The sequence below is a fragment of the Chelonoidis abingdonii genome, chromosome 20, assembly GCF_003597395.2.
Source record: "Chelonoidis abingdonii isolate Lonesome George chromosome 20, CheloAbing_2.0, whole genome shotgun sequence".
Classification (NCBI taxonomy): domain Eukaryota; kingdom Metazoa; phylum Chordata; order Testudines; family Testudinidae; genus Chelonoidis; species Chelonoidis abingdonii.
Genome location: NC_133788.1, coordinates 2,297,836 through 2,317,845, shown reverse-complemented (window position 1 = coordinate 2,317,845; position 20,010 = coordinate 2,297,836). Strand labels below are relative to the sequence as shown.

The following is a 20,010-nucleotide window of genomic DNA, read 5'->3' as shown; positions in this document are numbered from 1 at the left end:
CTGCTCCTATTCCCTCATCTCCCAACTCCTGTTCCTCTTCCACTCTGCTTCTATTCCAACCTCCAGCTCCCATTCCTGTCCCCTGCAGCTCCTGTCACTCCAGCATACCCGTCCCCCTGCTCTTCCACTTCTGCATTAGAGTGATATTGCTCCTCCGTCTCCATGCGTTCTAGGTGCTAGTGGGATGGTATTGAGAGTACAAGAGAAACAGGGTATGCCTTAACTACCAGCCATATCAGCGGGTAGCAATCGATTTCTCGGGGATCAATATATCGATCCCCGAATGACTCCAGAATTCCATCAACACGAACGGCAGTAGTGGAGTCGACAGGGGGAGCCAGAGATGTCAATCCCGCACCGTGAGGATGGGAGGTAACTCGATCTAAGATACTTCAACTTCAGCTACGCTATTCACGTAGCCGAAGTTGCGTATCTCAGGGCTGGTCTACGCTACGGGGTAAAATCGATTTTAGATACGCAATTTCAGCTACGTGAATAACCTAGCTGAAGTCGAATATCTAAAATTGATTTACTCACCCGTCCTCACCCCGCGGGATCGATGTCCGCGGCTCGCCATGTTGATTCCGGAACTCCACCAACCCCAACGGAGTTCCGGAATCGATATAAGCTCGCTCAGGGATCGATATATCCTGTCTAGATTAGACGCGATATCGATCCCCAAGCAATCGATTTTAACGCGCCGATACGGCGCGTAGTCTAGACGTGGCCTTAGATTGATTTCCACCCCCCCAGTGTAGACCAGCCCACAGTCTCTTTGCTCCCAGTTCTGGTGGACAGCACCACAGAACCCCCTGGCAGTCAAGAGAATTAATTGCAGGAAAACACCTGCTTGGCACCAGGTGCCCTGGGCAGGGACTAGGAGCATGCTAAGTTGCTCTGTGGGAATGTGCATGTGCAGTTCATTCACCATGTGAAGGGATGGACCATGCTCAGTGCAGACACAATCCTTGAAGGGTTTTTTTTCTGCCTGTCCCTAACAAATCTCCTCTGAGAATGTGCAAACTGAGAATTTTCAGAGGTTTGTAGCTTGGCCAAATTTGTGTGGTTTTTATGGGGATGGCAAAATTACATCCCTCACACTAGGGCCAGCCCCTCTGCCAAATTTTCAGTCCCTGCTCCACTCCCTTGGATCCTCAACAAAACAGTTGTAAGAACATTTTAACATGGTCAAAATAACATTAATTCTGTAGCCCCATTCTCAGAAACAGCTAAACTGGTTTTGCTGAAAGTTTCAGGAAAACGGTCAGCCTGGGGAAGACACCTGGCCTGGGAAATTTCAGCCTGAATGGTTAAAGTTTAGCAAAATTATAAGGAACCGAAAATGGGGTATTACCATGGGAATGCTGGGCAACCTTAACGATAGACAGCACTACCAGCTGTGCCTACAGCGAATTGCAAGCAACTCACCTTACAATGCAGGAGTCTAATATAGCAAATTAAAAACAGTTCCTCAGCTGAATAAAATATAAAATTATACTGTATTTTTATAATTTAGGTGATGCACGAGCAGCTGAAAATCTGGGACTTACAGCTCTACATACAGTCTTTATGCGGGAGCACAATCGTTTGGCTACCGAGTTGAAGAAATTAAATCCACACTGGGATGGAGAGAAACTTTACCAGGAGGCCAGAAAAATCATAGGTGCTATGACACAGGTATTAGCTGCAATATCGTTTTTGCTGCCATTCACTTGTTGATGAAACATTTCTTGCTCAGATTTAAACATGATTTTTTTCCCTCCAGAATTGCCTGTGCAGGTTCCTACACACCAAGCTCACTCAGCCCTGTAGCCACTGGGGCTATGCGTGCAGCAGCCTGCAGATCTAAATGTTTTAGGCAACCTCTGTGCTGCAAGTCGCCTCTGCCTTATCATTCACAGCTCAGTTTTAGTGGCTTAGTGTTGTACAAATGGAAATAATTACTGTGTCAGATATTGAAACCGCACGCGGTAACTTTGGGGACCGATGCAATCAATCTATGAATAGTTTCAGTGTGATTTGTGTTCTGTTCTATGGGGGTAATTACCACAGCTCCTCCAGTGGTAAAAACTGTGGGGGATGATTCACATGAGTTGCTAAGACAACCCCTTGAGGTAGTTTGCATTTCTTGGTTCAAACTGGGTTTTCCAGAGACATTTTCCCAGTCACCCAATTTTGTGAGATCCCTTTGTAACTCTTCACATTCTACTTTGGACTTAACTATCTTGAATAATTTTGTATTGCCTACAAATTTTGCCACCTGTTTACCCCTTTTTCCAGATCATTTACGAATATGCTGAACACCGTGGTCCTAGACCTCTGGGAGACACCAGTATTTACCGCTCTCCATTCTGAAAGCTGACCATTTTTTCTTAAACTTTGTTTCCTACCTTTTAACCAATTATTGATCCATGAAAGGACCTTCCCTCTTATGACAGCTTATTTTGCCTAAGAGCCTTTAGTGAGGGACCTTGTCAAAGGCTTTCTGAAAGTCCAAGTACACTATGTCCATTGAAACACCCTTCTCCACGTTTGTTGACCCCCTCAAAGAATTATAATACATTGGTGAGGCAAGATTGCCCTTTACAAAAACAGTGTTGACTTTCCCCCAACAAATCATGTTCATCTCTGTGTCTGATAATTCTGTTTCTTACTATAGTTCAACCAGTTTGGCTAGCGCTGAAGTTAGGCTTATTGGCCTGTAATTGGCAGGATCACCTCTGAAGCCTTTTAAAAAAATTGGCATCACATTAGCTATCCTCCAGTCATCTGGTACTGAAGCTGAGTTAACTGATAGGTTACATGCCACATTTAGTGGCAGTAGTTCTGCAATGTCAAATTTTAGTTCCTTCAGAACTTTTGGGTGAATCCCATCTGGTCCTAGGACTTATTACTTTTTAATTTATCAAGTTGTTCCAAAACTTCCTCTATTAACACCTCAAACAGGGACAATTCCTCAAATTTGTCACCTAAAAAGAATGGCTGAGGTGTGGGAATCTCTCTCCACAACCTCTGCAGTGAAGACTGATGCAAAAATTCATGGACACAATGGCCCCTTCCTTGAATGCTCCTTTAGCACCTTGATCATTCAGTGGCCCCACTGATTGTTTGGCAGGCTTCCTGCTTCTGACATACTTTACAAAATTTCTGTTAGTTTTTGAATCTTTTTGTAGTTGCTCTGCAAATTCTCTTTTGGCCTGTCTGATTATACTTTTACACTTGATCTGCCAAAATTTATGCTCCTTTTTATATTATTTTCCTCAGTAGGATTTGACTTCCAGTTTTAAAAGAATGTTTTCTTTTTAGTCTCTAACTGCCTCTTTTACTGTGTTGTTTAGCCATGGTAGCATTTTTTAGTCCTCTTATTATTTTATTTTAATGTGGGATATACATTTAATTTGAGCCTCTGTTATGGTGTTTTTAAAAAGTTTCCATGAAGCTTCCAGGCATTTCACTCTTGTGATTGTTCCTTTTAACTTCTGTTTAACTAGTTTCCTTGTTTTTGTGCTGAATTGAATGCTTCTGTGGTGGGCTTCTTTTGCATTTTCTCCCCCGCAAGGATATTAAAATTAATTACATTATAGTCACCGTTACCGAGCAATTCAGCTATATTTACCTCTTGAACCGGATCCTGTGCTCCACTTAGGACTAAATCAAGAATTGTCTCTCTTCTTGTGGATTCCAGGAGTAGCTGCTCCAAGCAGCCGTCATTGACGGTTTCAAAAAGCTTTATCCCTGCATCCTGTCCTGCGGTGATATGTACCCAGTCAATATGGGCATAGTTGAAATCTCCCATTATTAGGGAGATTAGAGAGGCTATAAAAATAGAAAACTCCATGAGCATTTCACAGTCACCATCCTCATTCTGGTCATGTAGCTGCTAATAGATTTCTACTCTTATTATTCAAGCATGGAATTTCTGTCCATAGAGACTCTGTGGTGCAGTTTGATTCAGTTAAGGTTTTTACTATATTTGGCTCTATGCTTTCTTTCATATAAATTGCCACTCCCCCACCAGCATGACCTACTCTTGGGGGTAAGTTTTCCAGTCCTGCAGATTTAAAATGTTTAACTTCAGCAGTTGCTGTTTAGCGTACTCCCTATTTACTGTCAGAATAGAAAGGATTTAATTATCACTGTAAGCTATAATACATCCTCCTGCTCCTTTCAAAACACAGAACAGAAATATTTATTGAAGACGTCTGCCTCTTCTACATCATTATGGACAATTTTGCCATCAACATCTAGTAACAGAACAAAGCCATTGATAGGATCGTTTTTGTGCCTCATATATTAAAAATTTCCTTCTTGTTGTCTTTAACTTTCCTGACTGTTTCATTGATGTCTTGCATTTTGACACGAATTTTTGACCAATCCTATTGATAATGCTAGAAAGTGATCAATTTTTCCTTTAGAAAGAGCGTATCTGAGCTTCTAACTCAGTCTGTGTTCCCTTCCAGGTAATAACATACAGAGACTACTTGCCACTTCTGCTTGGAGATGAGATTGAGAAGGAAATACCATGCTACGGGGGCTATGATGAGTCTGTGGATCCCTCCGTGGCAAATGTATTCTCCTTGGCTTTTCGGTTTGGTCATGGTGCAGTACAGCCTTTTGTGACCCGTTTAGATGATAATTTCGAACCTTTGGGTCCACATTTCCGGGTCCCTCTTCACCTCACATTCAGTGCTTCCTGGAGGGTTGTAATGGAAGGTAAGCATGCTTTACCAGGCCCTGCCTGCAGTCCTGCTTTGCCAGCAAGGCAGAGATTCAGCAATGTACTTAAGCGCATGAATCAGAACCTAAAGCTCGTGACATCTGATCATTTGTTTCTATGCATCAGGACATGTTTTCAGTTAATAAATCATTTCCTCACTTCCAGCAAATAAACAGTTTTCATCAAAGGTAATTATCTGGCCATAGGGATATTAACTATAGACTCGTATAGTCTTGGGTCTGCAAGACCTTCTTCTTTGATAAGAGGTTTTCCAGAACATTTACAATCACCCTCCCCACACTTTCCACAGCTAGAGCTTCTCATATCCAGGGGGAAGGGAGATAAGCCAATGACTTTGTGAAGTCCAATAGGGACCACTGGGAAAGTCCTAAGTTACTATGGTGAATGGCATGACAGAGGGTATCAGAGGCCAGAGGAGGCTGAGTCTCCACAAACAGCCTGGGGTGGTAAAAGTAGGCAGTTATGGAACTAAGGTGTCTACAGAGTTGTGGAGCAGAGGTTTCAAGGATCTCAGTGCTGCCTAAATGTTGGACTCAGGCTTATGGCATGGAAATTCAGGGCCTAAGTCCCTTAGTGGCTCTAGCCTGAGTCACCTCTATAGACTCAGCATTATAAGAATCGTGTAGCTTTTTAGAAATTAAACAACAGCTTCTGACCAACAGCCCTGAACTCAAACTATCCTGAATATCAAAATTGCATTCCTAGCAGCCCACATCACCCACAAGCAAATGGAGAGGCTGAGAGAGCTCTAGGCAGACAGCCAAGCAAATCCATTCCTTGCCCTTCTGAGTTACACATCAACACCAGTCATGGCTACTCGATATAGTCCAGCTCAAATCCTGATGGGAAGACAACTCGGAACTACTGCTCCAGCTTTGGAAAAGAACCTGTTTCCAAAGTGGCCAGATATGAAGAGCATAGACAGATCAGATACAAAGGTTACAAGAGCTTGTGAACACTTTTCGGATAGACATCACGCAGAGAGCTGCCAGGTGTAGAACCTGAGGATGTTGTTTGTATCAAATTGGAAACAGTATAATACAGTTTAGCACTGCATTACATCACCGACAGAAGGATTGTCCCGTGTGTTTCAGGAGCTGTTAAGAGTAATGACGAAAAGCTAAGAAAAGGAACATTTAAGCTGATTACCAGGAAAACGTTCCTGAGAGTAAGGAATTCAAGGCTGGCCAACTCTTCCAATGGAAGCCAGGGGATTACAAAACCATTGGGGAGGACATTTTAAAACTAGACAGAACAGAAGGAACTGTAAAACAAAGCCCTTCTTGCTGAGGAGGGCCTGGCACGTATCGCCTACTTGTAGAGCTTGGTGAAAGTTTTCATTTGAAAGTTTTTTTGTTTTTTTTTTTATCAATGGGGGCTTTTTGTCAAAATAAAAATTTCCACAGAAAATATCCACTTATAACAACGTTTTTGAATTGTTGTTGAAAACCAAAACATTTCTGTTGAGAATCAGGTATTTTTCACTTTTTTGCCACTGTTGGTCCCAAAATTTTGATTTTCAAGTTTTTGATGAACACTTAAACTTTTTGTGGTGAAGAAGGGGACCCACCCACCAGCATGGAAGGGGCTGAAGAGAGCCTTTGGGCCCAACTAACCTCTGCCCATTATGCCTGCAGCCAATGCCAGGCCTATGGGGAGAGAAAAGGAGGGAGCCTGGCTCAGTTCAGGGCTGACCGGTGTAGAGGCAGGAACTAGCTGCATCTCTACGTGAAGGGACAGAGCATGCCTTCACCTGAAATCAATCCCTGGCTTCCCAGCCAAGGGGAGACTGCAAAGGAACCCCCAGAATCAGAGAGAACTGAGATACAGTGGGGCTTGCCCTCACTAATTCGTGGCTGCCCTGCCTGAAGGAGCCTGGGATCACAGCAAGGTGCTGCCCCAGACCCAAGAGGGAAACCTACAGGAAGCATGCTGCCTGGAAGATTGGACTAGAGGGGCCACGACCCAAACTGAACCTATTGGTAGGAAGTAGCCCAAGGCAGTGGATTCTGACTCCCTGCTGGGAGGGACACCAACCCCCCTGTTTGAGTGTTGACATACACAGGACCCTGGACTGAGACATGGTGGAGAGGGAGGTCCTGGGCCCTTCTACCCACCCCCCAGACTTAAAAGTGGAGCTCAGCAGGGGGCTGAGAGTCAGGAGATCTAATCACTAAGCCGGCCGGCCGGCCAATGCTCTGTTATACTTTTGAAGACAAATTTCAATGAAATTTTTCCCAGGAACAAAATACACATTGCTCAGCTAACTTTACCTGTGAGGCCTTTTCCAGCTCCTGTTTTGTTGCTGTGAGATAAAAACACAAAGATCCATTTTTCCTGAAGGAGAAGTCTTCCCGGTTCTTCCTGTTCAGTTTGTTTACTAAAACTGCTTGGCTTCCTTTGAGAGGTTCAAATTGTTATCGGACAACAAGCCTCTGCGTCTGCAGACGTTCTTAGAAACTACTCTGGTTCCTTAGGGGGAACATGGCGCATACTGTTAGCTAGGCATAACCTCCCCAACCATCAGAGCGGGAAGGATCTCAGGTGACCCCTAGGGAGCAAAGCAAGCACTGGGGCTAATCTTCTGTTACACAAAATGTAGTCCACAAGGTGGAATCTATCACAGACTGTTCTGTTTCTTTCTGACTTGACCTTCATTGCAGGTGGCATTGACCCGCTTCTCCGTGGTATGCTGGTTGTCCGTGCGAAACTAATGAAACAGAATCAAATGGTGGTTGAGGAGCTCCAGGAGCGGCTTTTTGAACAGCTACAAGTATTTGGACTAGATCTACCAGCCTTTAACCTGCAGCGTGGAAGAGATCATGGTCTTCCAGGTAAGTAAGCATAAGGCTGCATCCCACAGGCTGTAAGCGTGGTCTTTCTGCATTGTTTGCAGTTGCTCTCACAATATGATTTTTCCAGACAGCCAAGGAAGGACAGCCCCTGCCCTGAGAAGCTAAGGATGGGTGGACAGAAAGATGTTAGGCAGGAAAAACAATTCTGTACTGATTATCAACATTAACCAAAAGGCTTTTAAGTGGGATTTAAATATGGATAGTGTGGGGCCTTTTGGACGAGCTTGGGGAGTCCATAAATGGAGAGGAGGGATGCGGGGGAGGAGGCTGGAGGTGATTGGCTGTCAGAAAGCATGACAAATGGGCAGACATGGAGTAGAGGAGATGGGGGGCGGTAGTGCAACATTTGGAAAGGAAAGATAACTAGAGAGGGGGAGAACTGTACAGAGACTTGGAGGTGGCAGCCAGAGGCTTAAACCTGATGTCAGAGCTGATGGGAGCCAGGAGAGGGATGTGATCAGATGGATGGAGAAGGAAGGTGGCTCTATTACTAGATTCTGATAGGCCAGAGGGAATGGGTGTGTCCGGGTGGTCAGAGGGAGGCTGGTGCAGCAGTCAGAACCTGGACTAGAGCTCTGGTGTGGGAATGGAAAGAAAAGATGGGATCTTGGAGACGCTGAAGAGAAAGCACCAGAGTTTGGAAATGGCCTGGATGGGCAGCAAGGGAGAGGGCAGAGTCAGAAATAGCCCCCACGGTGCAAACCTGAGTGACGGGCTGGGTGCTATTGATTGAGGTGGAGAAAAGGGAAGGTTGGGAAAGAAGGGAAGGTGTTTGGTTTGGCTGTGTTCAGGGTAAGATGATGATAGGACACCTGAAGGGAGATGTCAGAGAGTCAGGCCGAGAGGCAGGATTGGATGGCAGGAGACAGGCAGGACATGGAGAGAGCTGTGTGAGCCATCAGGATGCAGATGAGAGCTGAGTCCTGTGAGGCTGTCCAGGGAGTGAAGGGAGATGAGCAAAGGGCAGAGCCCTGGGAACCCCCAAGAGGGACGGGGGCAACCCCACCAACAGGGCTCGTGGTAAAATGGGTAGGAGAGGACAGTGTCTCAGCACCCAACAAGGAGAAGATGTCCAGGAGATTTTCTGCTGTAATTGTCTCAAACTCTGACAAAGATTTGTGGGTCATGATGGACAATCAGCTGAACATGAGATCCCCCTGCAATGCCATGGCCAAGAGAGTTAATGAGTTCCTGGGAGGCATAAACAGGGGAATATTGAACAGTGATAGAGAGGTTATTTTACCTCTGTATGTGGCACTCGTGCAACTGCTGCTGGAATAATGTGTACAGTGCTGGTGCCCATAATTCAAGAAGGACGTTGATAAATGGGGGAAGTTCAGAAAAGAGCCATAAGAAAGATTGAAGGATTGGAAAACCTGCCTTTTAGTGAGAGAGTCAAGGAACTCAATCTATTTAGCTTGATGCTGAGAAGGTTAATGATTGTCTTGTAAGTCTGTAAGTACCACATGGGGAACAGATATTTGATAATGGGCTCTTTAAACAGGCAGACAGAGGAATAACAAGACCCAATGTCTAGAAGCTGAAGCTAGATAAATTTGGATTTGAAATAACACATACATTTTTAACAGTGATGGTAATCAACCACTGGAGAATTTGACCAAGGACTGTGGTGGATTCTCCATCATTGGCAACTTTTAAATCAAGGTTGGATGGATTTTTTAAATGATACACTACTTCAGAAGAAATTCTTTTGGGGATGTTTCTGGTCTGTGCTTTACAAGAGATCAGACTAGATGATCAGGGGTCCCTTCTGGCCTTGGAGTGCATGAAAACTGTGGTGACTAGATTTTTCGCAGCAGGAATATTATCTGGACTTCACTTTTTGGTAGAAATTGCTCAAACTTTCAAAAACAAAACAATATCCTTTGGCAGATTCGGACTCTCAGATTATTATTATTTGCTTGATTGCAGAATTTAGGAGCCCAAGTAAGGGACCAGGACCTCACTGTGCTAGGCCCCGTACAAACACTAAGATTTGTAACCTGTCCTTTAAATCTGCTTTGGTACCCAATGACTGGAAGTTAGCTAATGTAACGCCAATATTTAAAAGGGCTCTAGAGGTGATCCTGGCAATTACAGACTGGTAAGTCTAACGTCAGTACCGGGCAAATTAGCTGAAGCAACAGTTAAGAATAAAATTGTCAGACACAAAGAAAAACAAACTGTTGAGCAATAGTCAACATGGTTTCTGTAAAGGGAAATCGTGTCTGACTAATCTATTAGAGTTCTTTGAAGGGGTCAACAAACATGTAAACAAGGGGGATCCAGTGGAGCATAGTGTACTTAGATCCAAAAGCCTTTGACACGTCCCCTCACCAAAGCTCTACGTAATAAGCTGTCATGATAAAAAGCAGGTCTTTCATGGATTGGAGACTGTAAAGACAGGAACAAAGGTAGGAATAATGTACAATCTCAGATGGAGAGGATAATAGTGGTTTCCCAAGTTCAGCTAGTATCAATTCTATCATATTCATAAATGATTGCTGAGAAAGGGTAAACAGTGAGGTGGCAAAGTTTGCATGAGAGTAAACTGCTCAGATAGTTAAGACCAACTAGATTGTGAAGAACTTGAAAAAGTCTCACAAAACTAAGTGACTGGCACAAAATGGAAATGACATTTAATGTGGATAAATGTGAAGTAATGCACATTGAAAAATAACCCCAACTATACATACAATATGATGGGCTATTTAGCTACAACGAGTCAGGAAAAGATTTGAGCATCGTGTACAGTTCTCTGAAGATGTCCACGCAGTGTGAAGGCGGTCAAAAAGCAAACAGGATGTTAGGACATAAAAGGGGAATAGAGAATAAGACTGAGAGTTATATGTGCCTTGATAAATCCACGTACGCCACATCTCGAATACTGTGTACAGATGTGGTCTCCTCACCTCAAAAAGATATACGCACTAGAAAAGGTTCAGAGAAGGGCAACTAAAATATTAGGTTTGGAAGGTCCCATATGAGAGAGATTAAAGCTAGCCTCTTCGCTTGGAAAAGAGAGACTAAGGGGGATATATAGATGAGATAAAATCATAGTGATGTGGAGAAAGTTGATAAGAGTTATTTACTTTCCCATATACAAACTAGGGTCACAAATGAATTAATGGGCACAGTTTCAACAAATAAAGAAGTTTCTTCACGCAGGCACATATCAACTTGTGGAACTCCTTGCCTGAGGAGTTGTGAAGCTAGACTAATGTGTTAAAGAGAACTGGATAAATCATTGTGTAAGTCCTAAATGGCTATTTATGCAGATGGGTAAGATGGTGTCCTAGCCTCTGTTTGTCAGAGGTGGAGATGCGGAGGCAGGAGAGAGAATACTTGATCATTGCCTGTTAGGTTCACTCCCTCTGGGGCACCTGGCATTGGCCACTGTCGGTAGACAGATACTGGGCTAGATGGACTGACCCAGTACGGCCATTCTTATGTACAGAAAGAATCTAAGTACCAGATGAGAGAATAGATGGCTACATACATACCTCTGGGGAAGCACAAGGAAACAGACAATATTGATCAGGCAGTGGGTCTCAGCACAGCAGCAGCCTACCTGTTGGCAAGCTTTTGTAGGCTTCACTCTCAGGAGAGTTTGAAGGCGGATAATGAAGTAGCTTTGAGAATGTTGACAGGGAGCTCCTCCCATGTGCAAGGGACAGCGTCAGAGAAACTCAAAGGCGCTTGTTTGAAAATTTAACAAACGGGCAATGGAGCCTGCCATTGGCCAGTCAGGTAGGAACTGACACCTAGATGGTGCATGAGAGATAATAGGCAGGTGAGGCCTTGATGATAGACATAAAAGTGAATACATGCAGCTTGTGTTTGATGCATTAGAGGAGTGGGAGACAGAGGAGGGATCTAAAGAGGAATGATGTGGTTAAAGCAATGGGCTAGGAAAATTATCCTAGCAGAAGTAGTCTGGATTGTTATGAGTGGGGCAAGATTGCATTTGTCAAGGCCTGAGAAGAAACTGTTACAGTAATTGAGATGCAAGATGAGGAGATCCTGGCCGAGAGCTGTAGCTGTGTGGATGGACAGGAACGGTCTTATCTTAGAGATGTTTTACAGAAAGAATCAGCAAAATTTAGACATAGCCGGGTTGTGAGGATCAAGTCGAAGATGGTGTCCAGGTTAAAGGCCTGAATGAAGGATTTGATTTTCACCCAGCCTTTACTTCCCTGCATCTTGCAAAGCTTGGCTCTGGTGCACTGGAGCAAGGGGTGCTACACATCTGCTTACATCCCCCAGCCCTCAGAGTAACGGGGCTGGCACACAAGAAGGAGTCACTGCCTCCTGCAGACAGGGAGGGAGCACTGGCCATGGGGGCATCCAGCGAGACACTGCCCCTGAACAAGGACTTTGTCTTATGGACACAGTCTTGCTCATGGAAAAGCCAGCCACTCTCCCCCAGTGACACTTCAGAAAGTTACAAACATCTGAAAACAGGGATTGATAATAGGTTCTGTGCTGCATTCCTCATTGATACGTTCACTCCCAGTAGCACATAGTTATAAAGTTAGTAGGACAGTGAACTTTCCAACTCAGCTTTAACTCCCACTCCCATTTGTGAAGACAGAACTTCGTTAATTCAGTGTCTGACACATCAACATCTGCTGAAATATTTTTTTAAATCCCGGACAAGGCAAATGTTACTAGTGGGCACCGGCAAAGTGGGCTGCATTTGGAGAATGGAGGGCAATGGGGAGATGCTGGCACAGATGGGAGGGAGATGGGAGGTATTGACGGCTCTGCTCTGGTTCTGCAGGGTATAATGCCTGGAGGCAATTCTGTGGGCTCTCACAGCCTCGCAACTTAACTGAACTCTCTGCAGTGCTGAGAAATCGTCAGCTGGCCAGGAAGTTCATGGATCTGTACGGGACACCAGACAATATCGACATCTGGATTGGGGCACTCGCGGAGCCATTTGTTCCCAATGGCAGAGTGGGACCTCTGCTGGCTTGCATCATTGGAACTCAGTTCAGGAAATTGCGAGATGGGGACAGGTAGGCTGACTGGAAAGTGAATCTCCACTTCCATTTTATTTACAAAAGAACAAATGGCAGTTGGTGTCATGTGCTGTTCCATTCCCTCACCAATGGACTTGCTTGGTGGTCCAAGCACCACGGCTCAATACCAGAGTTTCATTCACAGTTATTCAAGGGGCGCCCCTGTGGGAAGGGCAGTTGATTAACCCCTACGTGGCCAGACAGCTCCACTCACTGGTGCATGGATGGTCTGTTGAGGGCTCTGAAGAAAGCTGAAACATCCCCTTAAATCTCTTTTAAAGGTGGTAATTTCTGTGGTCATTATCCTGGGTGTATGAATCCAGCCTGCTTCAAACCAACATGAAAAATGCAAAACCTATGTCAACTTTAATTTGTTTCGTGTGTTGCCACTTTCAAAACATTTCTTAGAAATGCAGGTTTAATTTGACTGTTAACGTTGCAGCGGAGTTTTCGTTTTAACAACGATGTCACCACCATTCTTTCATAATTTACGCCATGCAAAAATACTACATTAAAAAAAGTTATGCAGTTTGCAAAGTTGAACACTCGGACGTTAGGAAATGCCAGAAATAAGGCTGCCTGCAATATAAGGCTGCCTGCAATCTTAACTCAGCAGCCTTGTGCGTATGCATTTTGACAGTCTTTTTAATTACACAATTGTGTATTGTCAGGGTTCTGGGAACAACAACACAGGATGGACAGCGCTCCAGGAATGAGGCAGCTGTTCAATATTTCTTCTTATCCCTATTGTTCAGCATGTGGCCCCTGCTGTGTTCACCTCACATCATCCAAATCTTGCACTGAATACAGAATTTGTCATTTCTTCATGGGCAGTTCCAGGGCTCTGACCATAGTATCACCAATGTATCTTCACAACACGTCAGTGACGTAGGAAGGTGTTATGGGCCCCGTTTTACAGATGGACACAGAGCTAGGAACTCCATAACTTACAAAGTGTTTGTTCTGCCTGCTAAATGTCACACCCAGGCCACAAACCCTTGGAAGCTCTAGAGCTCTTCAAAGAAATAGCAGGAAAAATTGGCTAACTTGGGCAAAGCTACCTCTTTCCCTCTCCTTGTTCTCAAGGGGAGCCAAACCATTTTTGCTGAAACACAGCAGAAAAATCCAGCTTGAGGCAGAGCCCGAGCCTGGTGAATCTCAGCCTGCAGGGTTCAGGTCTGGCAAAGTAACAAGTGATAAACAGGAGGAACCTGAGCAGGGCAAACTTCCTCTCTGCCCTCCCTCGTCCCCTCTACCACAGGCTTGATGGTGGGGGGATAAGTTATTGTCTCCCCACCTGAGAGTTGAGGGGAAAGTGTCCGTGTCCCATTTCTCTCTCCCCTCAGATGACCCTTATACTAGCACGTATAGCACTGCAGGGAGACAGGGTCCCAGAAAGGCCCCCAGTATATGGTTGCCAACTTTCTAATTCCAGAAAACCAAACACCCTTGCCCGGCCCCTTTCCTGAAGCCCCACCCTCCCCAAGGCTCCACCCCTGCTCACTGCATCCCCTATCCTCTGTCGCTTGCTCCCCCACCATCCTCATGCATATGCTCATTTTCATTGCAAGGCCGAAACAGGCCCCAGGAGAAGGCCAGGAGCTGCATGAGTTTGAATGGCCAAACAGCAGCAGCAGCTGATCCGTGAGCAGCAGCAGTTGGTCCAGCAGGTGGCTACAGTACTATGGCCATGTACTGCAGCAGAACCAGTGAACCCCACCCCAGCTGTCAGACTCATCAAGATGGGACCTGATGCTGATCCTGAGGCCCTCTTTGAAACCTTTGAGAAGGTGGCCATGGTAGCCAGCTCACTGTTCTAGCCAACTTATTCCAGGGTTCTCAATCATTGCAGATCCTTTTACCCATGTTCTCCCACTCCACTGCATGCCCCTGTCCACCCTGCCTTAAAGTCTGAAACACCTCGACTACACAAGCAGGGAGCAGGAATTCAGGTCCTCCAACCACTAGGTCAACTGGCCCCTCAAACCCCGTTACAACAAAGAACTGGCAGCTGCCTCATTCATACAACACCGTGCATTGAGTGAGCCAGGGGTCGTCTGTGGACTAAACAGTATGTGATCATTCAATTACAGTCTCGAACACAGCCCATTCGCACAAGAGGGCAGAGTTAAGATTGCGCAAGCAACCTTAATTCAGGGTTTTGCTAACTTTTGCATCAATTCATAGATGTTAAGGCCAGAAGGGACCATGGTGATCATCATCTGAGCTCCTGCACAGCCCAGGCCAGAGAACATCTGTGATTCCCACACAAGCTTTTTAGCCCATGACTTTGCAATCTAAGTTCTTTTCATTTTCAATAGAACTTATCCGTATAGAATCTTCAGTCTTTCTCTAGAAATCTTGAAGGCATTTTGGCTATAGGACATTTATTAACATCAGAAACACACTTTTTTTAAACTACCAGCTGAAAATGTGTCCCCATTGGAGCTGGTGGGAGTTTTGCTGCTGACTGAAGTGAGTCCCTGATTTTACACACCACCACTTGTATTTCCTTTTCACAGGCAAGGCTACTTTTCATATCAATGGAGACAAAACAAATCATGTCCCGCCAGGACTAAATTCATTCCCAAGAAAGATAAACACAGGCAATAACACTGCTGCTTTTCTGCTTCTTTGTAGATTCTGGTGGGAGAATCCTGGGGTTTTCACTCCACAGCAGCGCCGTGCCCTGAGCAGAAGTTCATTGTCACGGGTTCTCTGTGATAACACTCGCATTAGAGAGGTGCCCAGAGATGCGTTCAAGGTCAACCACTATCCTGAGGACTTTGTGAACTGCGGAGTGATCAACAGTCTTGACTTGTCACCTTGGAGACAACGTAGTAACTATGGAGTGGAAGGTACAGAATAAACCTCATGCCCAGAGAAACACACACAACTGGGCTCACATGGAGGCTTCTTCTCCCCAGCATTCCCTGGCCTTTCCTCCCCAGATCAACCCCAATCCCCAAACAAAACTCACTCTTCCAACCACCCTTCCTCCAACAGATCCTTCCTCCCAATCCCCCACCTTGATCTTCCCATCTGCCCCAGAGGCTTCCGCTTGTCTTCACTGTAACATGAGGGCATGTTAGCACTGCTTGGTGGAATTGTGTTAACTTGAGACCATTGCTCCTTGTTCTGTCTTCTCCCACCACTGAGAACAGCTGAGCTCCATCCTCTTTGGAACCCCCATTTCAGGTAGTTGAAAGCAGCTATCAAATCCCCCCTCACTCTTCTCTTCTGCAGACTAAACAATCCCAGTTCCCTCAGCATCTCCTCATAAGTCATGTGCTCCAGACCCCTGATCATTTTCACTGAGCCAGTCCAACAGTTGGATCAATGTCTAGTTCCCCTGGGCAACTTCTCACCATGTCATCCAGTAGCACAATATCTGGATTTCCTGGTCTCTGACCTGTAAAGCTCCCAGTGGTTCCGACATCTCCTGGATGTCCATGAGTAGCTAAGTATCCGTCCAGATCCTGTTGGGCTTGGCCTCCATGGTCTCGGGCTCCAGCTCCAGCAGCATCTGGGTGGGAACCTGCCAGCGTGTGTCCCCCTCCTCAGCAGCCAGCCCTGACTGAGCTGGGCTTCCCCCTTATACAAGTACTCCAGCTGAAGCTTGCCCAGCAAGGGTCAGGGGATGTGGCTTCCTTGGCCCACAGTGTGGGGTTAACCCCTCCTTGTCCAGCACGGGACAAGTACACCCTGTCACAGAAACCTGGAAGGTGATGGTGTTTCCTAGTGTGACGTCCTGCACAGCACAGGCCAGAGACCGTTACCCAATCAGTCCTGTATTGACACCAACAAACTGATTGAGCTAGAGCGTAACTTTTAAAAAGAGACACCCACACTTGATTGAAAGCTGGAGTCGTTCATAGCCTTTAAGGGCTGGAAGGATCCTTGATCATCTTGTCTGACCCTGTACAACACAGGACACTAAGTTGCACTCAGTAACCCTGATATTGAACCTAATCATTTGTGTTAAATTAAAGCATTTCAGTCCCCAGGAGCTATAGGGACCGGGAGACAGCAAGGTGCCAGTGAGATGGAGATTCCATCCCACCCTTTGGTAATCTGCTCCAGTACTTGATCACCCTCACTGCTAATCATTAGAGTTTCTTGCCAGTTTAAATTTGTCTAGCCTCATCTGCCAGCCACTGGGCCTTGTAATGCCTTGGCCAGTAGATTAAAGGGCCCCCTAATATCAGATTGAAAAGAAGCTGGATGATGCAGTCATGTTTTACAGTGCCGGTGATATATCTTTTAGTCCAACAGTAAGTAGGCAGGTGTGAAACTACACCTGCTAACGAGAAACTTCTCTAATCTGCAGGACCAGAGAATTTGCATTCTAGAGTTCCAAAAGAATTGGCCAAGAAGCATTCTGAGCCATTGATCTAAATTTTTAACAATATTAGAAAGAATAGGAAAGTCCCCGAGGACTGGGAGAAAAGCTAATATTCTGCTAATACTCTAAAAATGGTCATCACCAAAAACTGCTTCACTCAGAGACAGAATACACAATAGTTCAGGGGAAATTTCATGTCCAGGACAATCCCAGCCACCCAGGAGCCTTCTCTGCTTTATTAACACCTTGCCCATTTCACCCCACAGAACAAGCATCCAGTGACTCTGTATGATGGAAGTTGAGATTTCCCTGGAGGGCTGGATTGAGGATGCTGCTGGCAAGGATTCTTCACTACTTTCAGTCTAACCCACTACTGACACTTGCTGGCTGGAATGCACGGCCTAGCTCTGTGGCTGGCTGGAATGCATGGCCTACCTGCTGTCATTTTGCCTGTGTTTGTGTCCGTTTTCTTCCATTTCCAAAAACTTCCAACACTGATGTAACCCTTCTTCCTCTCTGAGTTGGCAGCAACAAGGGCCGGGTTCAGTAGCCAGGCGTTCCTTTTCAACAACGCAGTGCAAAACCAGCTCAAGCCCCCACACAGTGACCTAGGACAATTACATACCACCACCACCCCCGGTGCCTCTACGAGGCAATGCTTCCCCTCTCACAAGCACGGAGCCTGAGTGTAGCAAAATCCTTTTAATAAAGGAGGGAAATAACACGGCATCATGTTGGGGAAACACCCCAAATAGGATTCATAACACAAACCATGAGCAAAAGATCCACCCCCAAGTAAGTTTTGGCAGTGTCCTTTTCCCCTTTGGGTCTTAAGTCCAATCACTCCAAAGTCCAACAACCCAAAAGTGTCTGTCCTGGGTCAGTGCCGCCCCAGAGTTCAAAAGTTTATCTGCAGAGTTTTACCCCCTCCCCAGCCTGAGTGGAAATGGGGGGGCACACAGGGTGTTAAGGGGCACCTTACGTGGTCCGAGGCTGACTGCTCCCCCTCTCTGTGGAGTTCTGCTTGCAGCCTTCACCACAAATAGCTCTGCACCACCAGCGGCTCCGCCGCTCCAGCCATCCTTGCAAACTGCTCCACTTCACTCCACTCACTGTTCTGTGGGCTGCTCCAACTATTCCACAAACTGCTCAGTTCCGCTCACTGTTCTGTGGGCTGTACCAACTGTCCTGCAAACTGATCCCCTCTGCCAGCTGCTTAGCAAGATATCTTCAGGCTCCCCCACTGGTTAACACAACACTCAGTGATCTCAGCTCAGTAAGGTTAGCTCTTTTAATGATTTCAGCTCTTAGAAATTTCAGCTTGTAGTCAGAGAGTCCCAAAGCTGGTGCACCATTGGCCCAAAGTGAATTCAGCTCAGCAGCCTCTAGCTAGACTTCTAATGGAACCAAAATTAGCTCTGCTATTCAACAGTGGAGAGAGGAGACAGTACAATTAGTGTTCCAGGCTCTTAAAAGGGGACCTATGCCATCAGATACAAACATCTGTCCCCAACTTCTCTCAATTCATGGGTTTTGGAACCCATGTCTAGTGAGTGCTACTTCATTGATGGTGAGACCCTCTGTCATAAAACAGTTTCATAGTCCCTCATTCATATAATCAGGGTAACAACACTTTATTTCTCCTGCCCCAATAACAGAGAAATTGGGCATCCCACAGCTGTCAAAGTGACCTTTTGGGCTGCCGTGGGTTCATGCTAGGTGGGGTGGGTGTGCCTATACAAACAAGATGAGCCCCTGAAGTTCTTTCCCACACTCGCCATAATTCACCACCAGATGTCAGGGTAGAGCTGATTCTGACTCTGCTTACATCGGCATTAGCTTGCAAGTGGCCATTGCTAAAAGAACTAGGATTAGCTAATAACACTCGCTAAAAAAGTCCAGACTGAATTGAAGCCCATGAGCACAGATTTACAAGTTAGTGATTGGAGGCTGCCTTCTGGCACCTCTTTTTGTGATTCTTCAATTTCTTTATGATACAGATGATTGATTCTCTTTCTGGTTTCTCTGAATGGTGAAAGGGCAAGTTGGGCACATTAAAGATATTATCCCAATAAAGCCTGATTTATGCGCAAGTGTATTCTGGTACCATCACCTCCCATTTTTTATTATTGTCAGTATATTGGAACAAATACACCATTAACCAGATAGCACTACCTAGCAGACTATATACGTCTCTAGCACCCCTCAGGGAAAGGGTGGCCCCCACTCCTGTCTCAGAGTCCATGGCACTGCCCCACAGGTGTTTTGTTCAAGGCGTCAGCCCCCTTTTGTGCCAACAAAAAGTCAGCATGCTTCTGCAGCCCACAAAAAGCATAGTCTGAGACCTTCGGGAAGCCAAAGAAAGAGAAACGACCTGGCACTTCTTCTTTCTAATGGGGCCTAGGTGGACAAGGCTCTCACACCTTTTCCCTTATCTGCAATCCCTGCTTCCAGAGACCAAAGGGGCCCTGTGTTGTGGTCCTGCTCCTTCAGAGTTCCCCTCTGCACTGAGCAGGGATCCTCCCTTTTAGGAATCACCCATCTCCAGGCTTGAGATGCCTCACAGGTGCAGCAGGCTGAGGCTGACTATGCCCAGAGGAGTTCTTTAACACTTAACTGACTGGGGTGGGGATCAGCCCCATTGCACTCACACTAAAAACAATGCCAATTATGGATGGGGCAGGATCAGCACCTCTGGATAAGATAGACTGACACTTTCCATTACAAAGTTTTGTTTTCAGTTGCCAAACAGTAAGGTCTGAAATTTTCCATACTTGCCACAGGTCAATTTTTTGGAAAGTTTGAGCAAAATTGTCAGCCATTTTTGAGAAGCAGGTAAGTGAACACCAGGTGGTGGTTTTTGTTTTAAAAAACCACCTTTCCAAACCATTTTGTAAAGGCCATCTGCTCTGTTAGGGGAGTGAAGTGGAAGTTGGAATTTACAAAGTCCTAGAGTAAGAGCTGTATCTTTCCCCATGAAAATCATTCAGGTGAGCAAAACCATCATTCACATATATTCCATATTGGTGACTAACTGACAAATCTCAA

General features: G+C 45.6%; 1 protein-coding gene across 1 annotated transcript in view; it reads left to right on the top strand.

Moving 5' to 3' along the window:
- LOC116818742 (myeloperoxidase-like) overlaps positions 1 to 19,060 on the top strand; it is a 54,459-nt gene extending 35,399 nt beyond the window's left edge. The window contains exons 8-13 of the mRNA XM_032769944.2: positions 1,517 to 1,677; positions 4,461 to 4,713; positions 7,402 to 7,572; positions 12,377 to 12,614; positions 15,258 to 15,475; positions 17,229 to 19,060. Coding sequence (XP_032625835.2) covers positions 1,517 to 1,677; positions 4,461 to 4,713; positions 7,402 to 7,572; positions 12,377 to 12,614; positions 15,258 to 15,475; positions 17,229 to 17,254 — 1,067 coding nt within the window. The 3' untranslated portion in view covers positions 17,255 to 19,060. The remainder of the gene's footprint in view (positions 1 to 1,516; positions 1,678 to 4,460; positions 4,714 to 7,401; positions 7,573 to 12,376; positions 12,615 to 15,257; positions 15,476 to 17,228) is intronic.
- Positions 19,061 to 20,010: the final 950 nt, after the last annotated feature.